The sequence below is a fragment of the Triticum urartu genome, chromosome 5, assembly GCF_003073215.2.
Source record: "Triticum urartu cultivar G1812 chromosome 5, Tu2.1, whole genome shotgun sequence".
Classification (NCBI taxonomy): domain Eukaryota; kingdom Viridiplantae; phylum Streptophyta; class Magnoliopsida; order Poales; family Poaceae; genus Triticum; species Triticum urartu.
The window spans coordinates 455,936,900-455,960,827 of NC_053026.1; the positions used below are offsets into that span (position 1 = coordinate 455,936,900).

A 23,928-nucleotide genomic window follows, 5' to 3' on the forward strand; every position below is an offset into this window, starting at 1 on the left:
CCCCCTGCCGCTGCAAGATCCGGCAAGTCCAGTGCTTCCCCGACCTCGTCGCGTCTCCAACCGCATGCTCCGTCGTGCTGTCTGTCTTCTTCATCGACGAACAGCGCCCATCTTCTGCGTCAGGAGGACACTCGAACCTCCTCTGCTTCCCGCTCGTCTGCATGCGACCGCATCGACCTCCCCTACTCCGTTCGTCATTGTCTCTGCCAGATTCGGCGAGTCCCAGCACCCCGGCCTCGTCCCTGACTCCAGTCCGCCGTCGTCGTTCAAGTCCCGCCTCGCCGTGGCTCTGCTTCGTGCGCCATGGCTCTGCTTCGTGCGAACCGAGAGCGAGCGAGATGACCGATCGCGTTGACCAGCGCCAGCGCGTGGGTCGTGCCCAGCTCCGCTGTTGAGCCGGCCCAGCCTCTCCAAGGCCCAAGGCCCAGCCCCTCTGCTGCACCGCGCGCTGAGGCCCAGCCGCTGGCCAGATCCGCCCCGGTGAGGTGAGGACGCGCCCAGCCTCCCCTGTGCACTGTTGGGCCGGCCTCTGATTCGGCCCGTTATGTTTTTTTTCAGTTCTGGAGGTTTTTTCCTAATTATCCACAGAATTGCAGTTTTGCAGAAAAGACCCTCATGTTCATACATTTGATAACTCACAAACTATGCATCACATGGAAAAACTTTATATATGTAACTTGACTAGAATTTCATCTAGTTTAATAATTTGCAACTTTCATCTAGGTTTAAAATGCTTAAAATGTTGTTTGTTTAAATTTTGCTCCTATGCCATGTTAAAATGCTTTAATTCATAACTAAATAACCGTAACTCAGATTTTAATAAACTTTATATGTAAATGGGGTAGAAAAATGCATAGATTATCATGGTGCACTTTTCTTGCATGTTTAATAACTCTAAAATTGTGTTTAGGGAAGAACAGGACCAAATCTAATAAATGCATATGAGGATTTTTTTGGAAGTGTTGTTTGTTGTTTCGACCTCATTTAAATTTGCCTAGATAGGTAGTTTTCATTTGATTCACCCCTTGCCATGTTAATCAACATTTAATATTGTTGGGTACATAAACGAGATCGAACTATAACTTGTTGTGGTGTTTCGTCAATATGCAACTCGTTGCATATTGGGCTCCATTTAATTTGTAGGATTGCTTGTGCACTTCGCCATGCCATGCCTCATTAAACCGGACATGCATCATACTTGTTGTGCATCATGCCATGATTTTGTGGTGGTTGTTTACTATGTTGTTTGCTCCTTTCCGGTGTTGCTTCTTCGGGTTGGTTCCGATAACATCGCGTTTGTGAGGATCCGTTCTTCTACGTCCGTTTGTCTTCTTCATGGACTCGTTCTTCTTCCTTACGGGATTTCAGGCAAGATGACCATACCCTCGAAATCACTTCTATCTTTGCTTGCTAGTTGCTCGCTCTTTTGCTATGCCTATGTTGCGATACCTACCACTTGCCTATCATGCCTCCCATATTGTTGAACCAAGCCTCTAACCCACCTTGTCCTAGCAAACCGTTGTTTGGCTATGTTACCGCTTTGCTCAGCCCCTCTTATAGCATTGTTAGTTGCAGGTGAAGATTGAAGTTTGTTCCTTGTTGGAACATGGAGATGTTGTTCCTTGTTGGAACATGTTTACTTGTTGGGATATCACAATATCTTTTATTTAATTAATGCATCTATATACTTGGTAAAGGGTGGAAGGCTCGGCCTTATGCCTGGTGTTTTGTTACACTCTTGCCGCCCTAGTTTCCGTCATATCGGTGTTATGTTCCCGGATTTTGCGTTCCTTACGCGGTTGGGTTATAATGGGAACCCCTTGACAGTTCGCCTTGAATAAAACTCCTCCAGCAATGCCCAACATTGGTTTTACCATTCACCACCTAGCCTTTTCTTTCCCTTGGGTAGGCCTGCCCAAGGGTCATCTTTATTTTAACCCCCCCCCGGGCCAGTGCTCCTCTGAGTGTTGGTCCGAACTGAGCTGCCTGCGGGGCCACCTCGGGGAAACTTGAGGGTTGGTTTTACTCGTAGCTAGTCTCATCTGAGTGTGCCCTGAGAATGAGATATGTGCAGCTCCTATCAGGATTTGTCGGCACATTCGGGCGGTGTTGCTGGTCTTGTTTTACCATTATCGAAATGTCTTGTAACCGGGATTCCGAGTCTGATCAGGTCTTCCCGCTAGAAGGAATATCCTTCACTGACCGTGAGAGCTTGTGATGGGCTAAGTTGGGACACCCCTGCAGGGTTTTTGAACTTTCGAAAGTCGTGCCCGCGGTTATGGGCAGATGGGAATTTGTTAATGTCCGGTTGTAGAAAACCTGAAGTTGACCTTAATTAAAACACATCAATCGCGTGTGTAACCGTGATGGTCTCTTCTCGGCGGAGTCCGGGAAGTGAACACGGTGTTGGAGTTATGCTTGACGTAGGTTGTGCTAGGATCACTTCTTGATCATAGTTTCTCGACCGTGCTTTGCCTTCTCTTCTCGCTCTCATTTGCGTATGTTAGCCACCATATATGCTAGTCGCTTGCTTCAGCTCCACCTCATACCTTTTACCTTACCCATAAGCTTAAATAGTCTTGATCGCGAGGGTGTGAGATTGCTGAGTCCCCGTGACTCACAGATACTTCAAAAACCAGTTTGCAGGTGCCGATGATACCGTACAGGTGACGCAACCAAGCTCAGGGAGGAGCTCGATGAAGATCTTGTCCTTTGTGTTGTTCCGTTTCCAATTGATCAGTAGTGGAGCCCAGTCGGGACGATCGGGGATCTGTGTAGCATTTGGGGTAGTCTTCTTTTATTTTGGCTCCGTAGTCGGGCCCTGATTGTATTTGGATGATGTAATGCTTTATTCCTGTATTTGTGTGAAGTGGCGATTGTAAGCCAACTATGTATCTTTTCGCTTATTGTATTACATGGGTTGTTTGCGAAGATTACCTCACTTGCGACATTGCTTTCAATGCGGTTATGCCTCTAAGTCGTGCTTCGACATGTGGGAGATATAGCCGCATCGAGGGCGTTACAGAGGTCTTGAAGCATGAGGAAGCGCTAATGTTGGAGGCCACAGAGCGCAACCTCGAGCTTGAGCGGTTGGAGACAAGGGAGCGTCAGGTTGCTCAGGCAGAAGATGCCGTCAGCGCACGCGAGGCCAGGATCCAGGAGGAAGTGGACCGTCGGGCGGAGGAGGCTCGCCTGACCTTGCCAAGAGGTACGACCTAAAGCTGAAGCTCGTGGAAGCCGAAACTGAGGGCAGGACCACCGCCCTTAGGTCAAGGTTGACTGAGGCGGAGCAGCGCCAGGCCGCTGCATCTGCTTTGATCTCCGTGCAGGTTGAGTTGGCCTCCGCCCATGCTGAATTGCTTCCGCTTTAGCAGCGAGTTACTGCCGCCGAGTCCCTCGCGCAGCAGAGTAGGAAGGAGGCGATCCACCGACAGACATTGCAGCACAAACATGCCCCCATGCTCCATGACCTCAGGGTGAGGGCCAACCAGGCGCTGGGCATCATCTGCGATGAATACGCCCTCATCCTCATGCAGAAGACTATACCGGCCACCTTCGCTTCTTCACCGACGTCCTGACGCGCCTGGAGGACAGGGCTGAGAGGGCTCGCGAGCTCATTGACGAAAAGAGCCGCGGCCTCCTCGGGCGCGCGTTTTCCTGCGTCTTCAGCCATCTTCAGAATGCCGACCCCAACTTAGACTTCGACGCCGCCATCACCCCAGTGCCCGGGGCTATTCGGGGCAACCTGGCGCGCTAGGTGGATGATAACGTGGATGCTCTGGTCAGAGCTTTCGCTTTCGATGATGATGTTGTGGTGGTCGCGGCGAATGAAGGTGACGTGGTCGATGATGGTGCGGACGACGCCGGCGACGACGCCGGTAGCGTGTCCGGGAGCGATTCGGGAGATGTTGCGAGCGACATGTCCGATTGAGCCCACGCTCCTTGTTCTGAACCTGCGCACAAAAAGCTTGGGCATGGCCCCCGACGATGTGAGTGTATTTTGGAGAGGGGGAGCCCCTCATGTAATCAGACTATTGTTTTATTCCCTGAGCCAGACTTAAGGCGTGTTTTAGCGAGTTCTCAAGTTCCTCCGCGAGCTCGCCATAGTAACTTACCTCAGTCTAGGCGGGCCCCAAACTGGCCTTCTAGTTGTCGATGTGTAGTCCTCCTGAGGGGAGTCCTCCGCGGACTTGCGAGGTTTCAGGCTTCTGCGGAGCCCGCCGGTCCGCTTGAGAGGGCCTTGCGAGAGACGGGGGTTAGATTACGGTGAGATGCATGCGCATACCACGCTCAACCCCCGCTCGGGAGGCACTCATGAGGAAGGGGCAGCAGGTGCCGGTCTCAAAACAAGGCACGGAGCCGGTAAACTCAAGAAATCAACACGAACGAGAAGAGATGCCCCCATGCTTTGCCAATGAAAATACGACTGCGAGTTCAAATCCAAAAGGCGGCGAACCAAGCTACAGAAAAAGGGGTTGAAAGCAAATGGCCGCGTCCGGCACCTACCTAGTCTTCTTGTCTTCTCACCAGCACGGAGCCTAGTGCTTTTGCTGGCCGTGAGCTTATCCATTGGGGGACAGTGTCGACGGCGATGAGCATGGTGCTTCCATTAGGACATGGGCGGGAGCCCCCGAGGCCCGAGGGCGGCTCTCCAGAGACTCCGGGGCGTGTACAGCCCCACTCATTATTACGTGAGAGTGTCATGGACGGAGAACTTCATAGGCGCGAGCCTTGCTTCATATCGCCAGACGAGGGCCTCGCCTTGCGCCGCCCTCGACCACCATTGGGGCTTCCGGAAACCAAGACGAGGCCAAGGGGCAAAGGGGACGCCAGTGGCGCCCTCGGCGACCATGGGCCCTCTGCCGGGGGAGGGCTCGCCGACGCCTCCCCGGCAGAGGACCTACCTCTGGGTGACGCCTTGCCCCGCGCGACACGGGGGAGGGCCTTGCTCCAGACCCCTTCCGTGCAGCCCCAGTGCGCCGCCCCTGCCTGGAGTGGGGCTGCAATGCTGGGGTCGCCGCCCGCCACTGCGGCTCGGTCCACCTACGACCCATGGTTAGCATAAGCCTGCTCCTGAGATATCAGTGGTACCCTGGGGTGGTTGCCATCGGCTGGATCGGCGAGGCTCCTGGGTGGCTTATAGAAGGCCTCGGCCTCCAGCATCTCTTCTTCCCAGCCCGGCTCATGGAATGTGCAGGGGTCGTCCTAAGCTGCCTTGCCGGAACCTCCGCTGAGGCGCCCTGTGCCCCACGCCGCCGAGCCCGGCGCGCCTTTCTGGTGGTTGTGGGGCCGCGCCCGACTGGGACCGTGAGGAGCAACGCCCGCACCTACACCACCCGGGGGAGGCAAAGGCATGGCTGGATGTCCGGTACCGCCGATTGTGCTAACGCTGGCGAGCCCCCTGGTGCACCTGGGAGCACGTGGGCGTAACGAGGCCCGTCATGTGACCTGACCACAACTTGAGATGTAAGTAGGGAGCGGAAAGGCGGCGTACCCCTGGCTGCAGCATCCAACAGCTCGGCGACGCGTTGCGCGGACGCTCTCCATCAACCGGCACCGCAGCAGCTCCCGCGCCACCACGAGCACGACTCGCATGTTCGCCTGTTCTCGTCGGGTGTGTGGCGTTGTTGCTGCCGCGTAGCTTGCGGCGGCCCGCGCATGTCGCGGCGTGAGGGCGGTGGACGTCGATCCGCGCTACCCGCGCCTGCGGTTGTTGGGCGGTGCGTGGGCCGCTTGGAGCGCTGAGTTGAGGTCTTCTGGAGCGGATGGAGGTGCTCGAGCTGGCCGGGCCGCCCAGCGGTCGTCCTCGGTCCTCGTATCGTCAGACATCGGAGGCATGGGGCGACAACAGGTCGGTCGATGGGAAAGAAAACCTCGGTGCACCCCTACCTGGCGCGCTAAATGTCGAATTAGGGTTCCGGCAAACCCTCGAGGTTCAAACACTAGTGTGCGCACGAAGATCTCTCTACCCCTAGCTCACACTCTCGCAATGATCTCAAAGTCTAGCTCGCCGAACCCAAGGAACAAGGGACACAAGAGTTTATACTGGTTCGGACCACCGTTGCGGTGTAATACCCTACTCCAGTATGATGTGGTGGATTGCCTTGTAGCCTGGGGATGGACAAGTACAAGGGAAGAACAACCTCCTGAAGAGAGGTGTTCTTGAGCTCGATGAGCTTGTGTGGTTCGGGATGATCTGAATGATCCATCCCCGGAGAGATCTCTCCTTCGGTGGTGGCTAGCCCTATTTATAGAGGCCTGGGTCCTCTCCTCAAATATTAGGCGGGAAGGGATCCCACAACGGCCAATTCGAAGGGGGACAACGAGTACAAGTTATCCTGACAAAAGGTGGTCTTCGCCTGCCAAAGGCTCTGGTGGTGACGCCGGCGTGGGCTCCGTGGTGACCTCCGTCTTGCCGTCCTGCTGGCCTTGGTCTCGTTGCATCGATATGAAAACATTTACCTGACGCCTCGGGACTCCTCGCCTGCGCCTGCCTCTTTAGCACCAAAGAGGAAACTGGCACTCTGCGCCCGCTGGCGCCCGCCTGACCTTGGTCGTCATGGCTCACGTCACGGAAACCTCGCGAGGTGCCCCTCGCCTTGATCTCTCCGCTCCTCGCGAGCCAGCCTAGTGAGGCTGCCCCTGAGGAGGTCTTGTGTCGTCCGCCTCGCGAGGCTTGGCGCCTCACAAGGGTCTTGAGCTTTGGTTGATGAAGATGGGCCGTACCAGGCCGCTGGTGGAGCCACGCCTTGGGCCACAGGCAGACAAGTCTGGGTAACCCCGTTCTCAGAACGCCGACAACAGGTGATGGCGCTGTTCATGCGCAGGGGGTGCAACGAGTGAAAAAATTCCCACCCCCAGGTCAAAGTTCTCGCCGGCAGCCTTCGAGGAGGCAAAAAAAATGCCTCTTGAAAGACTTAACGACTGAAGATACTCTAAAGCCCCACCTATCTACTAACCGACCGAGGCATCAAAAACTGCTCTTTTTAGGCTCGGGCCTACTTTTCCGTTTTTTCGCTCGGGCCGGGCCAGGCTCGAGCGTAGACTTTGCCCGTCGGGGTTGAGCCTGGCCCGAACCTGGCCTGAGGAATGCCCAGGTTTAGCCACGGCAGTACTGCGCGCCTCGCCGGTCGCCGGCCGGAGTCCGGCTGCACCACCGCAAGCAGAAACAGAGCGCCGCCGCTCATGGGAACCGGAAGTCTCGTGTCGCCGCGCCGGAGTCCGGCTGCGCCAGTGCGTGCACAAACAGGACTCGTGTACGGCAGTACGACCGCGCCCCCCACGTGCGGTCCGACGGAAAAACACACGGCCACCAGAACGCCACGTAAGACGCGCCATTAGCATAAAGCCCCCCCCAAAATTACCAGCCCCGGTGCAAAACTCTTCGCGCGGAGGGAAACCGACCTTTTTCCAGGGGGCAAATCGGAAAAGTCTACTTCCTAAATTTCCCGATCCCCTTGAACCCTACCTGCCGCCCCGCCCCCCGTCGCCCGCCCCAAATCCTCATCCGATTCCACGCCGCAAAACCTTCCCGAATCTGCCTCCGGCGCCCCCAGGCACGCCTCCGCCCGGCCCCGGGCTGCTCCGTATACCCTCGGATCCGTTGGCGCTCGGTCCCGCCGCGCCGTTCGGATCTGGGGGAGGAACTCGGCTGATTCCTAGGGTTCCTCCGTCTCGGCGCGCCAGCCGGGTCCATGAATCCCATGGGGTACCGCCCCTATGATAGCAGCGGTGAGTCGCCTCGAATCTACGTGCTTTTTTGGCCGGGTGAGCTTGGCCGGGCGGAAAAGCCCAATTATTTCGCGCAGCTTGTTGGATTCCTGGAGGAAATTGGCATAAGTTATACGAAATAGTACCTAATTACGTGAATAGACACAAAGTATAAATTTTTACTCTTGCTTTCTAGCAAAGCTGAGCCCATAGATAACTGAAAATCTGTTGAATTTATCGAACAACGTGTACATTTGCACGGCCCTGAAGAGACAGGAGCATAAAGTAGTTCCTTTTACCAAACCCTTGGTACTACAGACTCAGATTAGTTGATAACTAAAAATCTATTCTTCCCTGCGCTGTTGTGAGCTTCTCGAACCTCTTGCCCAATTGTGAATTTGTCATAGTTGCCGTGGCAGTCGCCTGACCCTGTATTGCACAAATTGTTAACAGCATCTTTTATGACCTCTGAGGTGCTTTTGCGTTATGATGACTTGCAGTCAAATTGTGCATTTGATTATTGATCCCTTGCCCTGAATCAACATGTTGTTTTGACTTTGACCCCGTAAACTTGGCCGGGCAGAAAAAATCCATTCTTTTGCATGGCTTGTTAGATTCCTGGAGGAAAATATCTGGAGGAGATTGGCATACGTTTATTGCCAAATAATTGGAATATGCACCAAGTATATATTGTGCCTCTTGCTTTCTAGCAAAGCTGAGCCGATAGATAACTGAAATTTGTTAAATTTATAGAACAATGTGTACATTTGCATGGCCCTGGAGAAGTAGTGCCTTTTGCCTAGCCCTTGGTACTGCAGATTGATTAGTTGATAAATAGAAATCCAGTCATCCCTGAGCAATTGTGAGCTTCTCGAACCTCTTGCCAAATTGTGAATTCTTCATGATTGGCTTGTCATGCGGTTGACCCTGCACTCCACAAATTATAAACATCATTTTTTATGACCTTTTATGAGGTGCTTTCGTGTTATGAGTACTTGCAAGCTTGCAGCCAAATTGTGCATTTGAATATGCTGCAGTACTGATTCCTCGCTCTTGCTTGCAGGGACGGACGATGATCTCCCCTCGTCACAAAATAGAGGACTAAGAGGACGATCTTTCAGTGGGAATGGGAGAGCATCAGCTGGACCGTTTCCTTATGCAAGGCCACACAATGATTTGGAGAGCCAAGTACATCTGGTTGAGCAAGAGGCGTACACTGGTGTTCTTAGGGCATTCAAAGTTCAATCTGATGCATTGTCTTGGGTGATTATCTGCACACTGAAATTAATGGCTACATTTTCAGTAACCACTGGTTGTCCTGTTGCTGATTTCAGCTGAAAATTAATTAATACTCATGCTTTTGTGCAGGAAAAAGAAAGTCTGATTTCTGAACTCAGGAAGGAACTGAGAGTTTCTGATGAGGAACACAGGGAGCTATTAAACAAGGTTAATGAAGATGGGGCCATCCGTGGAATGAGGTCTTTGCATACAGGACCCATTTTTCCGTAACATGTTATACTTAATCGTCATATTTACCTAATCATTTACTTATCTTAATTTTTCAATAGGGAGCTGAGACAGGGAGGTGGGACCCCGAGTGGGCTGCATCGTGGCAGCAGAGTTCTTCACGATGGAGAACCTGGGCCAACTGCTAAAAGGCAACGACCATCTCATTTAATGCCTTCGCATTCTTCAGGCCTCCAGTCCCCTGTTATGTCTTCACATTCTGTCCCCTCTTCGTCAAAGTGGGGACCATCTTCAGCATCAAGGGGGAAAAGAGCAAAGTCGGTATGTTTGGAATGCTGTACGCCATGTTCTTCTGAATTCGGGTCAATTTTATGGCAATCTGTTGATGCATGTACAGACTACGCCACTGGCATTACCATCCATGGATCCGACCTCATTGATTAGCCGGAAAGTTTTTACAAGATGGCCAGATGATAACAACTTCTATGAGGCCACTATAACCCGTTACAATCCTGCTACGGTTTGTTCCAACTTTACCTATTTTTCTCCTTGATGCAGATATGCATCTGTATTAAGTAATATTACCTACTCTCCTGATCCTTTTCAGGGCGAACATGCTCTTGTCTATGACATGGGCAAAACAACTGAGTCATGGGAGTCTGTCAGGCTTTGTGATGTAAGCATCGTTCAAGCCTTTGATGCTATTGTTCTTTATCTTTCTTTTCTTACTCCTTGCTCCTCATTTGTACACTAATTATGTATTTTCTTTAAGAATTTGATCCATTTTTTTTCATGTTTTCAACCCTTTGCTATGAATTATCCACCCTTTTTTATATGCTACACGTGCCATAATGTGCTGACTTACTCCAGTAGTGAAGCAGAGGCTGGTTGCTCATGTGCCCAATACCATATACTCCCTCCGTTCGGAAATAAGTGTTTGAAACTTTGAACTAAAACATCGCACTTATTTCCGAACTGAGGGAATATAAATTAGTGGGGAAATGATTTGCAGTTGAGAGTGGTATCATGGCTTAAAATTTCCCAATATGAATATCTTTAGTATCCATAGGGGCCGATATTCGGCACTCTAGAGTTAATCTAGTTGACCATTAGTTTAGTCTACATGGAGACTTATGCTTTGTTTTTTCACCGGACTATGGAGATTTGTTTAATCAGTTGTCCACTCTGGCATGGAATAATTTTTTACTTGCTTATTTGCTCAGAATGTATGATCGCCACCTTTTAACTATATAATTAACCAATAGGAGGTGAACAATTCTTTCACAGATGAGACCTGAAGATATAAGATGGGAACGTGATGATCAAGGCATCTCAAATCGAGATGGTTGGGGCCCTTCTGGTCCATTGTTGAACAGGAACCAAAGCAACAATGGTAGAGGGAGACTATCTCAGAATGAGCATCCAAATAAATATGGTCCACCTCAAAATGGCATCAACAGGAATATTGGTGAAATTGACGTGCCTAACACTCAGAGTGTCGTGATTGAGGTAAATTTATATTGAAGGATCGGACATCACAGGGTAGTCAGATACTGTTTGTTGCTCACAACTTTATTTTCTTGATGCAGGTCGAGAGGGTATTGTCAAATCCAAGTGTGCATGAAATTGAAAAGGCAAAGAAACTGCTAACAGTGAGTTGACTTGTCTATCTTGAGGTCGTTCCCTGTCGAAAGCAGTGTATGATGGGGAAAGGCTTGCTTGTAATTCCTTAAGTCTATTATTTGAGAACCGTAAGGCAAAGTAATTGTCCTTGCAGGACCAGGAGCAGTCATTACTTGATGCAATTGCCAGTCTTGATGATGCATCAGATAGCGAAAGTGGTAAGTTATTTGCCAATGCTACCTTGAAAAAGCACTGTAAAAGTAATAATATCATTAATGGACAAATTACATTATCTGTATTTCTTTAGAGGTATTCTGGACAATTTCCATGCATTAACTAATGATTACTCGCAGCAATCAGGAATTTATATTTCCATGGATGATACACAAATCAGTTACATTACTACTTTGCCTATTTCACTAACCAGTCTTCATATAACAGAGGATAAGGCCATGGAAGCCCGAATGGGTTCTGGTGGTGATCACACGGGTAGGAACGGCATTGCCTGTTAGTTGATATGAGAAGTATGTTGGAAGATTGCCACCTTCCTGGATCATCACTGGACAAAGAAGCCATGTGATGGAAAACTGGACTACCAAAAGAAGGTGGATTTGGCAGTTGCTGCTCCATGAGATGAGTTTATTTGCCTGCTCAAAATTCGGACCTGGCAAGGATGAATCCAGATGGAACGAAAAAGCTTTAATGGCGCCTTTCCTCTCTGATGGACTAGAAGTGACTAATTTTCTAGAAATTGTTGTTAACATAAATCAGCTGAAGATTCTTTGTGTTCGGTGCCGACAGCTGATTAACCTTGGCCGAAATCTCCGTTTTTCTTTGCCTCTCCTATGCGCACTGAGTTTTGCAGTGGGCATACTGGCTGTACTGTAGTGTACTCCCTCCGGTCCTTTTTACTCTGCACATTGGATTTGCCGAAAGTCAAACTTAGCTAAGTTTGATCAAATTTATATTAGAAATTATTAGCATCTATAATATCTAATAAATATAATATGCAAATATATTCCGAGATGAATCTAATGATATTGGTGTTGTTATGTAAATGTGAATAATTTTTTATATAAACTTGGTCAAAGTTGGATAAGATTGACTTCAGATAAACCTAATATGCAGAGTAAAAAGGACCGGAGGGAGTACAAAATAATGTATTTTTCCCCATAACAGTTCTGTATTTTGGAATAATTAGTAATCAGTAAACTGAAGGTCCTTGAGAAAAACATTCTCTGTATTTCTTACCGGGACGATAACTCTGAAAAGAAATGTTCCCTATCTTTTCTTTTGAAACTGGTGTAACGAGGCGAGCACTTGCCCGATAACAAAACACGCCAACAGGCCACTTGACAGCTCGTTTACGTGTATCCCTCACAAAAAAAACATAGTTCAAATCTGGACAATTTAACAGTACTTGTAAAGATTATATGTGCTACCGAACATGTAAGCGGGGATAGCTCAGTTGGGAGAGCGTCAGACTGAAGATCTGAAGGTCGCGTGTTCGATCCACGCTCACCGCATATTACTTTTTAAAAAAAAATTATGTTCATCACGGATACATCGTTCAATTAAACAAGCTGTCGTTCTTCCAAACGGCTAAACTCGTGACTAAATTTATATTTACAGCTATAAAATTTATTTCTCTTTCTCTGTTGAGGAATTTCTCACGTGGCTTGTCACTGCCATGCAAACGAGCAATGGAATTCTGTGAGCACAACAACGTACAGAGAGGTTTTGACTCAGTGGTCAACTTAATTGCGTGTAGTCTTTGAAAGCAGCGCAACCCTAGGGTGTTTCATAATCTGGCGCAACGTTCAATCATTGCGTTTGTGGTGCAAAACATTAAACGAATTGCTTAATTGAAAGGGTGTGGGTGCAGGATGTCTTAGCTCTTTTGTGAGAGTAGTCTTCTTATTTTCGGTGTGGTGTGTACCTGTAACAATGTTTACAGTGCGGATATGTTCTCTTGTAATTCATAACTTCTATATGGTATGTACTTTACATATTCTCAAAAATAATGATTTTGTGAGCGCTTCACAACATGAGCGATGTGCTCAAGCAACATAGTACAAATCTGGCGCAAGAATGTTAGAGTTTGAGTTGAACGGTTGAATCCATCGAGACGCGCACTTACATGAAGCAAAGTAGGTGGGCCAATTCTTATGACTGGAAACCGCAAGAAACTTATGCACGCAATTATGATGCCTACACCACACTTGTTCATTAGTTGGTTGTTGCAGAGACGAGAGGACGAGGAGCACAAGTCAGAGAGTGTCGAGTATCATGGTTATTTAGGAAAGTAGGATAGCATATGATTTATTCTACACTGCCTTGTACTCTAAATGGTCATGTAATCCTATATATCGAAGATAATTTTTCCTGAGCATCAAAATGGATCCTAACCTCCCAAATGTCATCATACAAACTACAAATCAAAGACAGTTTCAAGTAATTAGTAGGCCTAATCCACAATCTATCTTAACAGAACACAAAAGAATGAACAGTTAACCCTAATCCACAATTTGAATGAACAGTTAGGCCTAATCCACAATTTGAGTTGACACGCAAGGAAGAACAATGATGCCTAACCCTAATCCCCATTTGGAGTTAACAGAAAAAGGAAGAAAGTAAACCTAACCCCAATCCCCATTTTCAGTTAGCAGAGAAGGAGGAAAGGATAACTTACATCACACTTCCGATCCATGCGTCCAATGATGGCTAGTGCTAGGGTTCACCACCCAAATCTGTGCCATCCGCACCCGCTGCTCCATGGACAACGCCGACTCCAAAAAATCATCAGCATCGCTGGAGTAGCCGCCACCGTTGTCGATTCCTCCTGTCGCGGCGCTACCTAAGCTGGAAAGGTCTCCACCGACGTTGCTGCCCTCGCCGCTCGCGCCACCTACCGGAGTCGCCGACGCCATTAGCGCAGAGCAGCCGAGCAGGAGAGGTAGGGTTCGAGGGGAGAGGTAGGGGGCGACTGACTGAACTGGTTCGAACGAGCCAGGTTAAGACCGACCGAGGCGGACTCGTCCGAGTCAACACACGGGCACGCGCGGATTGGCCATCGTGGCACCTGACGGGAGGGCCCCATTGGTCAGTTTCAGCATCAATACCTATTCATACGGCGTTTAGATCGTCCTGTCGCCGCATGCCCTATTCTTGATACTAAACGTGTAAAGATTACATAAAGTGGTACCAATCCGCACGCACTGCCCCAATTGTGGCACCTCCATGCAATTACCTCGGTTATATGAAAAAAAAAATCATGACTTGCAAAAGAGCAAAATGGGCTTAGCTTCATTTTATTTCTTTTCATAGTTGACCGAGCCGCCGCTGAATAGCATAACCCATTATTAAATTTTTGTTTTGCAATAGAAGGCAGCGATTCCCTGATGCTAGACTGCCAGTCATACGCGCAGAAACGCCTCGCTGAAATCCGGCATCGACGTGTTCGGTACTGTTTGAAATTGGCATGTCCCGCCTTGTCTTTATTCTTCTGTCATGGACTGGAAGATGAGGTGGGCCGTGGTGGATATGTGGCTGGTTTGCAGGCCGACAAAAGGGGATCGGCCAACCTGAGAAAAGGCATCGACGATGAACTGACTGTAGGATAGCTACTTTCCCCTTCTCCTCTGCTCTTCCTCCTCGAGTTCCCTGTTGATTTTGTACCCCTTTTACATCCAAAGTTTGATCTGAATCCTCTGTGCGTGGCGCCAGCGGCAAGGATCGTAACATCTTGGTCATCTTATCCGTTCCCAGCCAGCAGCTAGCAATCCTTGGTCATTTCATCCTCCGGATATCTCCACTGCTGCCCTATTCCCTCGGTATGTTGCTTGCTTGCTGCTCCACGCCCTGCTTCAGTTGGCTGTCTCGTACGGCCGTTCCGCTCTCGATCTGCTGTATTTCTCCGGCTCTCTTTGCGTCTGATTTCTGTGGGTGACCAGGCTGATGGGACGGCCTTTCATTTAATAATAGAAGTGGGGAATAGTACAAATTGTTTGCAGCCATTGCTAGCACCGGTCTCGTTGATCTGAATATAGCTTTGTAATTTTGTATTTCTGGCAGTGAACTTTTAGATGTGTTTTGCGGTTTCTGAGTGTCGACAGGGACCCAAAACGACCAGAACTACGACACAAGCTATGAACTCCCCAATGCGTGCAACAAGAAGCGACCCCCTCTAGCTACAGCCTTTTGACCTCCCTCAAATGCAATAGGCTTCATGGCATAATCTGCACGCGTGGCCTGCGGTCCAACAATAGACAGTGGTAGCAATGTGGTTTTGGCTACTTCTTTCTTAGTAGCTTTTAGGCTTTTTTTTTTGGTATTTTTGGTTCTTTCTGGCTTTGTCGGTTTACCCTTGTAAATGTTTTGTCCATCTTTGTGTGTGTACTTCTAATGGGAAACGACACGCATTTCGCCTCATGTTCGAAAGAAAAACAAATTGCCTAAAAAAAGGGCAGCTCCAAAAGGAAGCTATTACTGTATTTTATAGCTCTTTCTGAAGTATAAAGAGAGATTTTCTTTGCAAGGGGGAATATAGGGACATCAATTGAAGTTGAAGCTCTGTATATGTTTAAAAGATGTAATGATGGGGTTCTAGCAGCTAGTTGGTCATGTGTTAAAACTATATTCCGGACCGATGTATGGTTAAATAGATATTTGCATCAGCTGGATGACCTATAACCATTATATGTACCAGCAGAAATGGAGAATAATCTACCAGTCAACATTCGTGAGTATCAAGAACTGGCCAAAAAAGCACTGTCAAAGATGCACTATGATTACATCAACGGAGGAGCGGAGGATGAACACACATTGAGGGACAATATCGCAGCATATGGAAGAATTTTGTACTTTCCTATAGACTTGAATCTTATAGGTAAAATCTTCATTGACCTGAAGAGTTTAGACTTGAAGACTTTCTTGGTGTGTATTCTGCAGGTTACGACCTCGGGTTCTTGTAGATGTCAGCAACATAGACATGTCGACAAGCTTGTTGGGATATAACATGCCCTCTCCCATAATTGTTGCACCAACGGGGTCACACAAAGTAGCAACCCCAGAAGGTCCCAAAATTCTAAAGTTATTTCAGAATGTTAAAATGTGGCATCTAAGCTCTGGTGATATCCCTACATCTCAATGCTTATTTCAGGGGAGGTGGCTACAGCAAAAGCTGCAGCATCATGTAATAGCCTAATGGTTGGTGACATCTGATAACAGGATCTTTCGCTCGACTTTTATTTCTGCTGTGGATTTCTATACATGTTTGTATTTTTCAAGTACAGGTGCTATCCTTCTCATCCAATTGCAGAATCGAGGAGGTTGCTTCCAGTTGTAATGCGATTCGTTTTTATCAGCTATTTGTATGACATCTAGGCCTCAAGCTCCAGAAATAATTCTTTTCATGATAATGTCATTCTAATTTTATTTTTTACAACATCATAGGTGTTTAAGAAGAGAGATGTTTCATCAACATTGGTACGGCGGGCCGAGAGTAATGGATTCAAGGCAATTGTTTTGACAGTTGACACTCCTGTGTTCGGTCGACGTGAAGCTGATATTAGAAATAAGTACAATTCTATTTTAAAAGTTCTTTGTACAACATTTTTTTTCTACATATACTAGAAGAATTTGGAGATAAAATTATATTTTTGTTCTAGAACTTTAATGCTGGCATATAGTTAATAGCTCAAATATATGGCTGGTAAATCTGCATTGTTATAGTTTGAACCCACCAAAATAACAATATGGGAATTTCTCTCTTAAAGTGAATCTGGTGGTTCTCTTACTACCATCTTAATAATATGACATAATCGATTCAGTAAGGTTAAATTTTGATAAGCACACAGATGCCTCAATGCCAGAAATTAAACCTAAACGATATTTATATGGCATTTCAAGATCTTAAACAATCGCTACGGTTCAGACTTCTTATGTTCAATTTGCTGATCCGATTGGTCATGCAGGATGGTTGCTTCTCCGAAGCCAAACCTCGAAGGTTTAATTTCAATAGATGATCTTAATACCGTGAGTAGATTTACTAGAAAATAATTTGTTCGTTCTGGACAAAATGTTCATGCAAGTACAAACTCATATTTCGCATTTCCAGACAGGCGGCTCGCAGATTGAGAAATATGCGCGTGATACGCTGGATCCATCTTTATCATGGAAGGTACTGAAAAATTTGGACCCATATGCAAATTACAGTTGTAGATCCTATATCATGTGCTTCAGTACTTCATAAGACATAACTATATTCAACAGTAGTTTCAAGGACAATTCTGCAACTCTGCATCATCCATAGCCATAGAACATGCTGATATACACGTGGAGACCTACCCGGTATGTCTATATAGGAAGACAGGAACCTTGAACTGCTCCAGTAGTAGGCTGCTGCACTGATGCCCAAAAACAAGGAGCCAATCCTGCAGGAGTATATTAGAAGTTGGAACATGAATTCTGACATTCTGTCTGCGATAATCCTTTTGTGCAGGAAGTGGAGTGGCTGAAATCCATAACCAGCCTGCCGATTCTACTGAAGGGCATTGTCACGGCCGAAGATGGTAAGTCTGTAACCACTGTAAAGCATCTTGACTGGAATTGAGAGAATAAATTTGTGTTAATGTTGCAACTTGTTAATCATCATTTATTTCTCCGTGACACTGAACGCCGTGGGGCACAAACAGCTAGGAAAGCAGTGGAGGCTGGGGTGGCCGGTGTGATCGTGTCCAACCACGGCGGTCGGCAGCTTGACTATGCGCCTGCCACCATATCCGTGCTCGAAGAGGTATACTGAAGCATGCTCATCGGTTTTCCCTTCTTCCATTTTGATCAGCAGGGACAATCGAGTAGATTTTATGTCATATATTCTTAAAAGGGGTGTGCATCAGTCGATGCAAAGGGCGAGCGAGGCGATAAAACTTTCCTTTCAAAAAAGACATTTTAAGGCGGTGCCTCTGTCAGTGAGGCTTCCCTAATGCTGACAGGCATTGCGCCTCGCAACAGGAAGACAAAGGAAGATGCAACCTAAAGTTACAGTATCAATGTGAAGTGTGGTGTCGGTATTTATATGGGCCATGTTGGGATGGGAGTGGGTGAGCTGTTGAGGCCCGTGATACAATCGTTCAAATCTGGTAGCAAATGGATGAACATTATTGGATCCTCTACTCCTCTATTGTTTTTCCTTCTTTCTTGCTCTTTCATGATCCCGAGTTCTCTCCAAGACCTCATTGGATCGTGATCGCTTGGAGTCCAGAACATCACAAGTTGGTACCAGAGCCAGCGTTGATCTGACGCGCTTCATATCCTTGCGATCGTACTAGTAAATTCTTAGGAATGTTGTTGGAGGCCCGAACTAATGTGGAGTTTACGAGAGTATGAGTAATAGAAAGTACATACATGCAAGTTTACTAGAGTATGAGCAGCAGAAACTAATGACACGCTTTAGAGGCAATTTTAGGCTTTTCTAGCAATCTATCAAGCACCGTAAACATGCAAGTTTGCATGTTTACGAGAGTAGGAGCAGCAGAAAGTAAAGACATGCAAGTGAAAGTAACAGGTAGAGTTAGAGATATGCAAACACGGATTGGCTCAAGGAACTAATACCTACTACAAGATTATTAACTATCAAAATCCACCAAGGGGATTAGATGCAGTTTTACATTGCCTTTGTTTTAGTTGTGAAGAAAAATGAAAGTAGGGCCAAGGCGTGTTTATGGAAAATGATAACCTGCTTAGCTATAAGCCATTGAGACATGTGAGCTTCTTTCTGATGAAATGCTAGATGCTATGGTTGCTCAAGAAGCATCAATGGATGAGCTTCAACTTCAGTAAATGTACTGTCAGGAGGTGATCATTTAAAGACCATCACACTTAAAGCTCTCATTAGTAGTCAAGTGGTACCCATTCTTCTTGACTCAGGTAGTTCACATGGTTTATTTGGATTCAGCTTTGTTGCCCAGATTTGTAGTTGAACCATAGTCACTACCGAGCTTTGATAGTAGACAATGGTGTAGTGCTCTCTTGTATACAGAAATCAGGACCTAAGCTACTGAGTCCAAGAGCACACACTCACTTACTCGATGAAGGTGGTGGGCTTAGGAGGCTATTACATGACCTTAGGCATAGACTGTCTGGAGCAGTTGGTGGCTCTGACCTTCCACCAAAAAGGGGAAATGGGTGCAATTTCCTTATAATGGTGTTTTGATCATTCTACATGGAGTGAACAACGAATCTCCTTTTGAAATTCATGTGTTATTCCTGGAACAAGTATTTTGGTGGAGCATACAATAAAAAGATTCTGCAGCCACACATATGGTGGTTCAACCTCTTCTATAGCATTGTGTTGACATTTTCAGGAACCAACTACATTGCCTCCATTGAATGTTCTAGATGATGATATACATCTACTTCCTGGTATCTTTCCTATGAATTCAAGACCATACATGTATTCTCCTTTATAAAAGGATGAAACAGAACGACATGTAGCTTAGATCATTATTGCAAGCATCATTACTCCCACTCTTAGTCCATTTGCTTCACCCGTATTGCCAATTAAAAAGATGGCTCTTGAAGGTTTTGTGTAAATTATAGGAACACTAGTAATCGTGTACGTGCAAATGCACGTATTGATGAGTACACATAACTTTTCAGTTAGATAAAATAGTACAATACTATCAAGCTTTTTGTTCCCTGTTTCTTGCTTCGAAGGTTTTTTCTCGTTACAAGATCCCATCAGATACAAAAGATACTAATAGACAGGCCTTTGGCTGTCAGAGGAATTTACGTAGCTAAAAGTAATATATTGATAGAAACCACTGCGTAGATCATTTTGGCTTATTATAGACTCATTCATACTGTAAGCGTAGTCAATTTATTTCCATTATCATAGACTCATTTTGGTTTATACACTACGATCTAATCACAAATTTAAAACCTGAGAGGCCTTATTGATAGATCATAAGAAGCTCAACCGAAACATGGAAATTGCAAAGTATCATAAAAAACTGTTTTTCAGCAGAAAAAATCTCATATTAATTTAGAAGATTACTCAACATTGTTCAGTTATGGTCATATGTCAATATATATAACCGGTAGTACAAAAACTCTACCTATTGTTGAATCTTCCTTCAGTAACATCCCTCCAGTGTTTTCAACACAACAATATAAGCTAGAATAAGAGAAAATGGCAATTAGGGAAACTGCAAAAAATAATCACACCGCTACATGATCTTGGAGAGAACAAATGTAAATATACGATTTTTCAAGCATTCCGCTAGCCTCAGTCAATCTATCATTTTTAGGGATTACTAATTGCAACCAGCTTCAAATTACATGCATGTCGTCACGTCACTTAAATCATCTCGAATTATCTGCAAACAAGAAATACAACCAACTGAATCGAGATCGAGAAAGATAAAGGGGGATAGAACCTATGGACTGGAACATTATGATGTGCATCCTATATATGGAGTCTTACATGCACCCAACACATGTTGGCCTGTATAGCGAAATAGATCTAGCACACAAACAATCATGCAAAAAAGAAAAGCAGTGAAACCCCCACAAAAAGCATGATGCACAATGAAATTACGACTTGATATCTTTATCCACATCTCTTCAATGGCACTAAACAAAATAAATCATTTTCTTGAAAACTTTAAGACCAAGAGATAGGATGCTTAATAATTAATATCAGAAAGGAATTAAAGAAGACTAACCTCATGTCATATAGATGCATTCTTTGTGCGAGAAATCATATGGATCAAAATTAACACCACGTGGTGAGGAAACTCTCTTGTGAAAATAATACATACTGTTTAATATTAAGATGTCTTCGACAGCGGCAACGGCTCGGGGTTGGTGAGCTATGGCATGGAGCGAATACATGACTCTCCCGGCTATACTTACATGTTCAGGAGCACTCACTGTCAAACAAATATATGTTCAGATTTCATGTCATCAACGCATACATGTAAATTCGAGAAAACAAACTCATGAATTAAATTGATAAAACGATGGTTGATATAAAACGTAGATAATTGCAGTTGTGAGGTAATCAGGAAAAGATGCAAGCAGATCACATACCAGGCCAGTGACTGTAGACAACCTCCCAGGCTTCTTGGCCCAGGCTTTCTTGGCCTATCTTTTTTCCTCACAAGATCGACATAATCACTTCACTGAACAAAGAAATGAGATCACTTATTGATAGTTAAACATGATTTCTTGATCATCAGCTCACTTGCTAGGTAACGGAACAAGCCTGAAAGGTAATCTTGATTAATTCTTAAATGGCACACCATGATGGATGCCGGTGAGCTGCCTAAACTAACGTAAACATTGTTCATCACAAAAATTCAGAAATTTGTCATTCACCAATGGAGCACACACATGCCAGCGATCCAGGCACAGAACCCGCACAAACTGAACACCCACGCAGAGCACGGATGCACACAACGGAAGACACATGTGAAGAGTGGAAGGGGTCCATACCAGAAAGAACAAAAGCGACACTCGTTCAGCTGGTTGGGGAGGCAGAGGTTGAGGCGAAGGTCCGCTGACGCGTCGAGCCGGAGGTCCTTCAGTCCGCCATCGCGTCGGGAAACAAGTTAGGGCGGGAAACATGTTGGGGGCGGAGGTCCGACGGTGCCTCGAAGCGGAAGTCTGTCGGCGCGTAGAGAAGGTGGTCGCCAGTCAGGCGAAGTGTCGGGAAAGAGGTGGTCGGGTGGAGGTCGTCCAGCTCGTGGAGGCGGAGGTCCGCCGGTCCGCCAGCGCGTCAAGTCGTCGAGGCATGGGGCTTTGGCGGGCGGTAAACTGCCGAGGCATCGTGCGAGGTGCGTGGGGAGAGGATAACCGGAGCCAACATTTTTTTCCTTGTCAAAGAGAGAGGTTAAAAGCTAATGTCATGGTGGGTAATTAAAGCATAAAACATATTTAGTATGTTGGAATGATGTAAACCGTCAGATCGCAAGATTGGATGGATATGATGAATTGGTTCTCCGCCCTTTCATTCTTTTATAGTTGTAGTAGATAAATAAGATCATGGTTAAAAAATAAGTTTTCTCTGGTATTATTAGATGAATTGCTTGACCGTAGTTGGTTTTCTAAACTGGACCTAAGACCTCGGTATCACCTAATAAGAATGGCTCCCCTGGATGAATATAAAACAACTTTTAAGACACACATGGACGGTTCTAGTTCAGGGTGATGCCCTTTTGGGCTTGCCAATGCTCCTTTAACATGAAAGTGCCCAATGAAATCCTATTTGATCATATTAGTTTGTCTTAATTTTTTATGGATGATATATTAGTGTGCAACAAACACATGGAACAACACTTAGAACATCTGCAAACAAGGTTCATGATTTTGGGGAAACACCAATTGTTTGCCAATGGAAGTAAGTGCATGTTTGCTCAACCTAAACTTGGACACTTGAGCCACATTATCTCTGATCACGGTGTGGCAACTGACCCTGAAGACCATAGCAATGCTTCAGTGGCCTGTTCCAAATAACATCACTAAATGAACTTGAAGGAACTCCGCCTCCTATTATAGGGAATTATTTAGAAGTGAAATTGAAGTTACGCCTTCGACGCAGTGTGCGTTATTTAGATGGGCCATGTTGGAGCGGGAGTGGACGACCCATTTTGGCCCGTGGTGCGGTGTTATTACTGGCCATGTTTGGATACTTTAACTTAGTTAGAGGTTAGAGTTAGTTTGTAGCTCATGATTAACCCTGAACTAACTCTAGCCAAAGAGGTGTTTGAATGACAGGGTTAGATTGGCAATAAATGCACTAGAAGAACTGACTTCAGTTAGCACCTTGGTGGGATAGTTTTTATGGGCGGGTTAGATGCAACTAGCTCAAACTAGCCCTCATGTTTGGATACTTTAGGGCTATTTGAGCCCAAACTAGCTCAAACTAAATCTAACTCATGAATCCAAACAGAGCCAACATATCAGTTCGAATCCCCCTCATAAAAAAGCATGTCAGTTCAAATGTGGTAAACTTTATGGCTAATGAAAGAATTCTAGGCCTCCTCTTCCCAGTACCCAAATCTCTCCAACTCCCCGTTGTATATTGTGATCTCTCGATCAGAGTCCAGGACATCACGGTGCCGTCGTGTGTGCAGGTAGTGAAGGCGGTGGCGGGGGCGGTGCCGGTGCTGGTGGACGGCGGAATCCGGCGGGGGACCGACGTGCTCAAGGCGCTGGCGCTCGGTGCCCGGGCAGTCATGGTACGTACTCCCTCCGTTCCGAATTACTTGTCACAGGTATAGATGTTTTTAAATGTATTTTAGTTCTAGATACATTCATTTCTACGACGAGTAATTTGAAACGGAGGGAGTACCTACGTCCGCAAGCATTGTGCATGCAAAACCCAAAAAGGTTTTTTATTCAAGTGTTGTGTGCGTGTGGTTTCAGGTGGGGAGGCCGGTGCTGTACGGGCTGGCGGCGCGGGGCGAGGCCGGGGCGAAGCACGTGATCGAGATGCTGAACAGCGAGCTGGAGCTGGCCATGGCGCTCTGCGGCTGCCGGAGCCTCGCCGAGGTCACCCGGGACCGTGTCCAGACCGAGGGCGACCGGATCAGGTCGCTGCTGTGAGCTATTCCTGCGTGCCGGTGGCAAAGGCGAGTTGTTAACTTGTTATCTGCCAGACGCGCCCTTTGTATTCGTGCTTGAAAAATAAGGAGCTTGATGAATCCCGGCTATGCCATTTCTCATCGTAACCACCTCACATCAGTGGGGACGAACGACGGAACGACGGAGTGTGAGGTTTTGTAGAACTTTCAAGCATACTCTTTGGTTTTTTAGATGATCCGGAGTATATTTTTGTTTGATCCATTGGACGTTTGACCTTACTCTTTACTACTACTCCCTTCATTCCGAATTACTCGTCACAGAAATGGATGCATCTAGATGTATTTTCTAGATGCATCCATTTCTGCGACGAGTAATTTGGAACGGAGGAAGTAGTAGACTAGAAAAATAAAAGTTGCATTTGCTTATTTCAGAGGTCGTCGCGTGAACCCTCCACTCTATCCTTTGCTCCAAATCCGGCGCCGCTACCGGATGCAGCTCGCCGCTCACCGTCACTTTGCCCGCATCTTCTGCGCTACG

The 23,928-nt window shown here is 46.6% G+C and overlaps 2 protein-coding genes and 1 non-coding gene across 5 annotated transcripts; all 3 read left to right on the forward strand.

The window, feature by feature from the left end:
• The first annotated feature begins 7,414 nt into the window (after positions 1–7,414).
• Positions 7,415–11,693, forward strand: LOC125509775 (protein EMSY-LIKE 3-like). 3 transcript variants are annotated; one of them, XM_048674809.1, is made up of 10 exons: positions 7,415–7,731; positions 8,774–8,973; positions 9,079–9,188; positions 9,279–9,498; positions 9,575–9,697; positions 9,785–9,853; positions 10,465–10,686; positions 10,767–10,829; positions 10,955–11,018; positions 11,242–11,693. In XM_048674809.1, exons 1-10 carry the CDS (start codon positions 7,695–7,697, stop codon positions 11,310–11,312), a joined length of 1,179 nt encoding a protein of 392 aa, XP_048530766.1. In that variant the 5' UTR covers positions 7,415–7,694; the 3' UTR covers positions 11,313–11,693. The 3 variants fall into 3 exon arrangements, 1 of the variants encoding a protein (XP_048530766.1); XR_007284220.1 differs by having other exon boundaries at positions 7,416–7,731; positions 10,767–10,875; positions 11,242–11,364; XR_007284221.1 differs by having other exon boundaries at positions 7,416–7,731; positions 10,767–10,853; positions 11,242–11,364.
• Positions 11,694–12,253: 560 nt separating this feature from the next.
• TRNAF-GAA lies at positions 12,254–12,326 on the forward strand. The gene has a single exon. It is a non-coding gene; the product is annotated as a tRNA-Phe (tRNA).
• A 2,032-nt stretch (positions 12,327–14,358) lies between these two features.
• On the forward strand, positions 14,359–23,652 carry LOC125509777 (peroxisomal (S)-2-hydroxy-acid oxidase GLO4-like). The gene is made up of 12 exons (XM_048674811.1): positions 14,359–14,633; positions 15,512–15,659; positions 15,751–15,875; positions 15,962–16,008; positions 16,095–16,172; positions 16,255–16,379; positions 16,776–16,836; positions 16,919–16,981; positions 17,303–17,372; positions 17,496–17,596; positions 22,941–23,045; positions 23,233–23,652. The coding sequence occupies exons 2-12, from the start codon at positions 15,514–15,516 to the stop codon at positions 23,410–23,412; spliced, it is 1,101 nt and encodes a 366-aa protein (XP_048530768.1). The 5' UTR covers positions 14,359–14,633; positions 15,512–15,513; the 3' UTR covers positions 23,413–23,652.
• The last annotated feature ends 276 nt before the right edge of the window (positions 23,653–23,928 follow it).

Excerpts from the sequence above, each read along its gene's own strand:
- LOC125509775 (XM_048674809.1), top strand. The coding sequence starts at position 7,695 with ATGAATCCCATGGGGTACCGCCCCTATGATAGCAGCG. Across the intron at positions 9,189-9,278 it reads GGGGCCATCCGTGGAATGAG|GGAGCTGAGACAGGGAGGTG; the intron begins GTCTTTGCATAC and ends ATTTTTCAATAG. Across the intron at positions 9,698-9,784 it reads CCCGTTACAATCCTGCTACG|GGCGAACATGCTCTTGTCTA; the intron begins GTTTGTTCCAAC and ends GATCCTTTTCAG.
- LOC125509777 (XM_048674811.1), top strand. The coding sequence starts at position 15,514 with ATGGAGAATAATCTACCAGTCAACATTCGTGAGTATCAAGAACTGGCC. Across the intron at positions 15,660-15,750 it reads GCAGCATATGGAAGAATTTT|GTTACGACCTCGGGTTCTTG; the intron begins GTACTTTCCTAT and ends TGTATTCTGCAG. Across the intron at positions 16,837-16,918 it reads CAATAGATGATCTTAATACC|ACAGGCGGCTCGCAGATTGA; the intron begins GTGAGTAGATTT and ends TCGCATTTCCAG.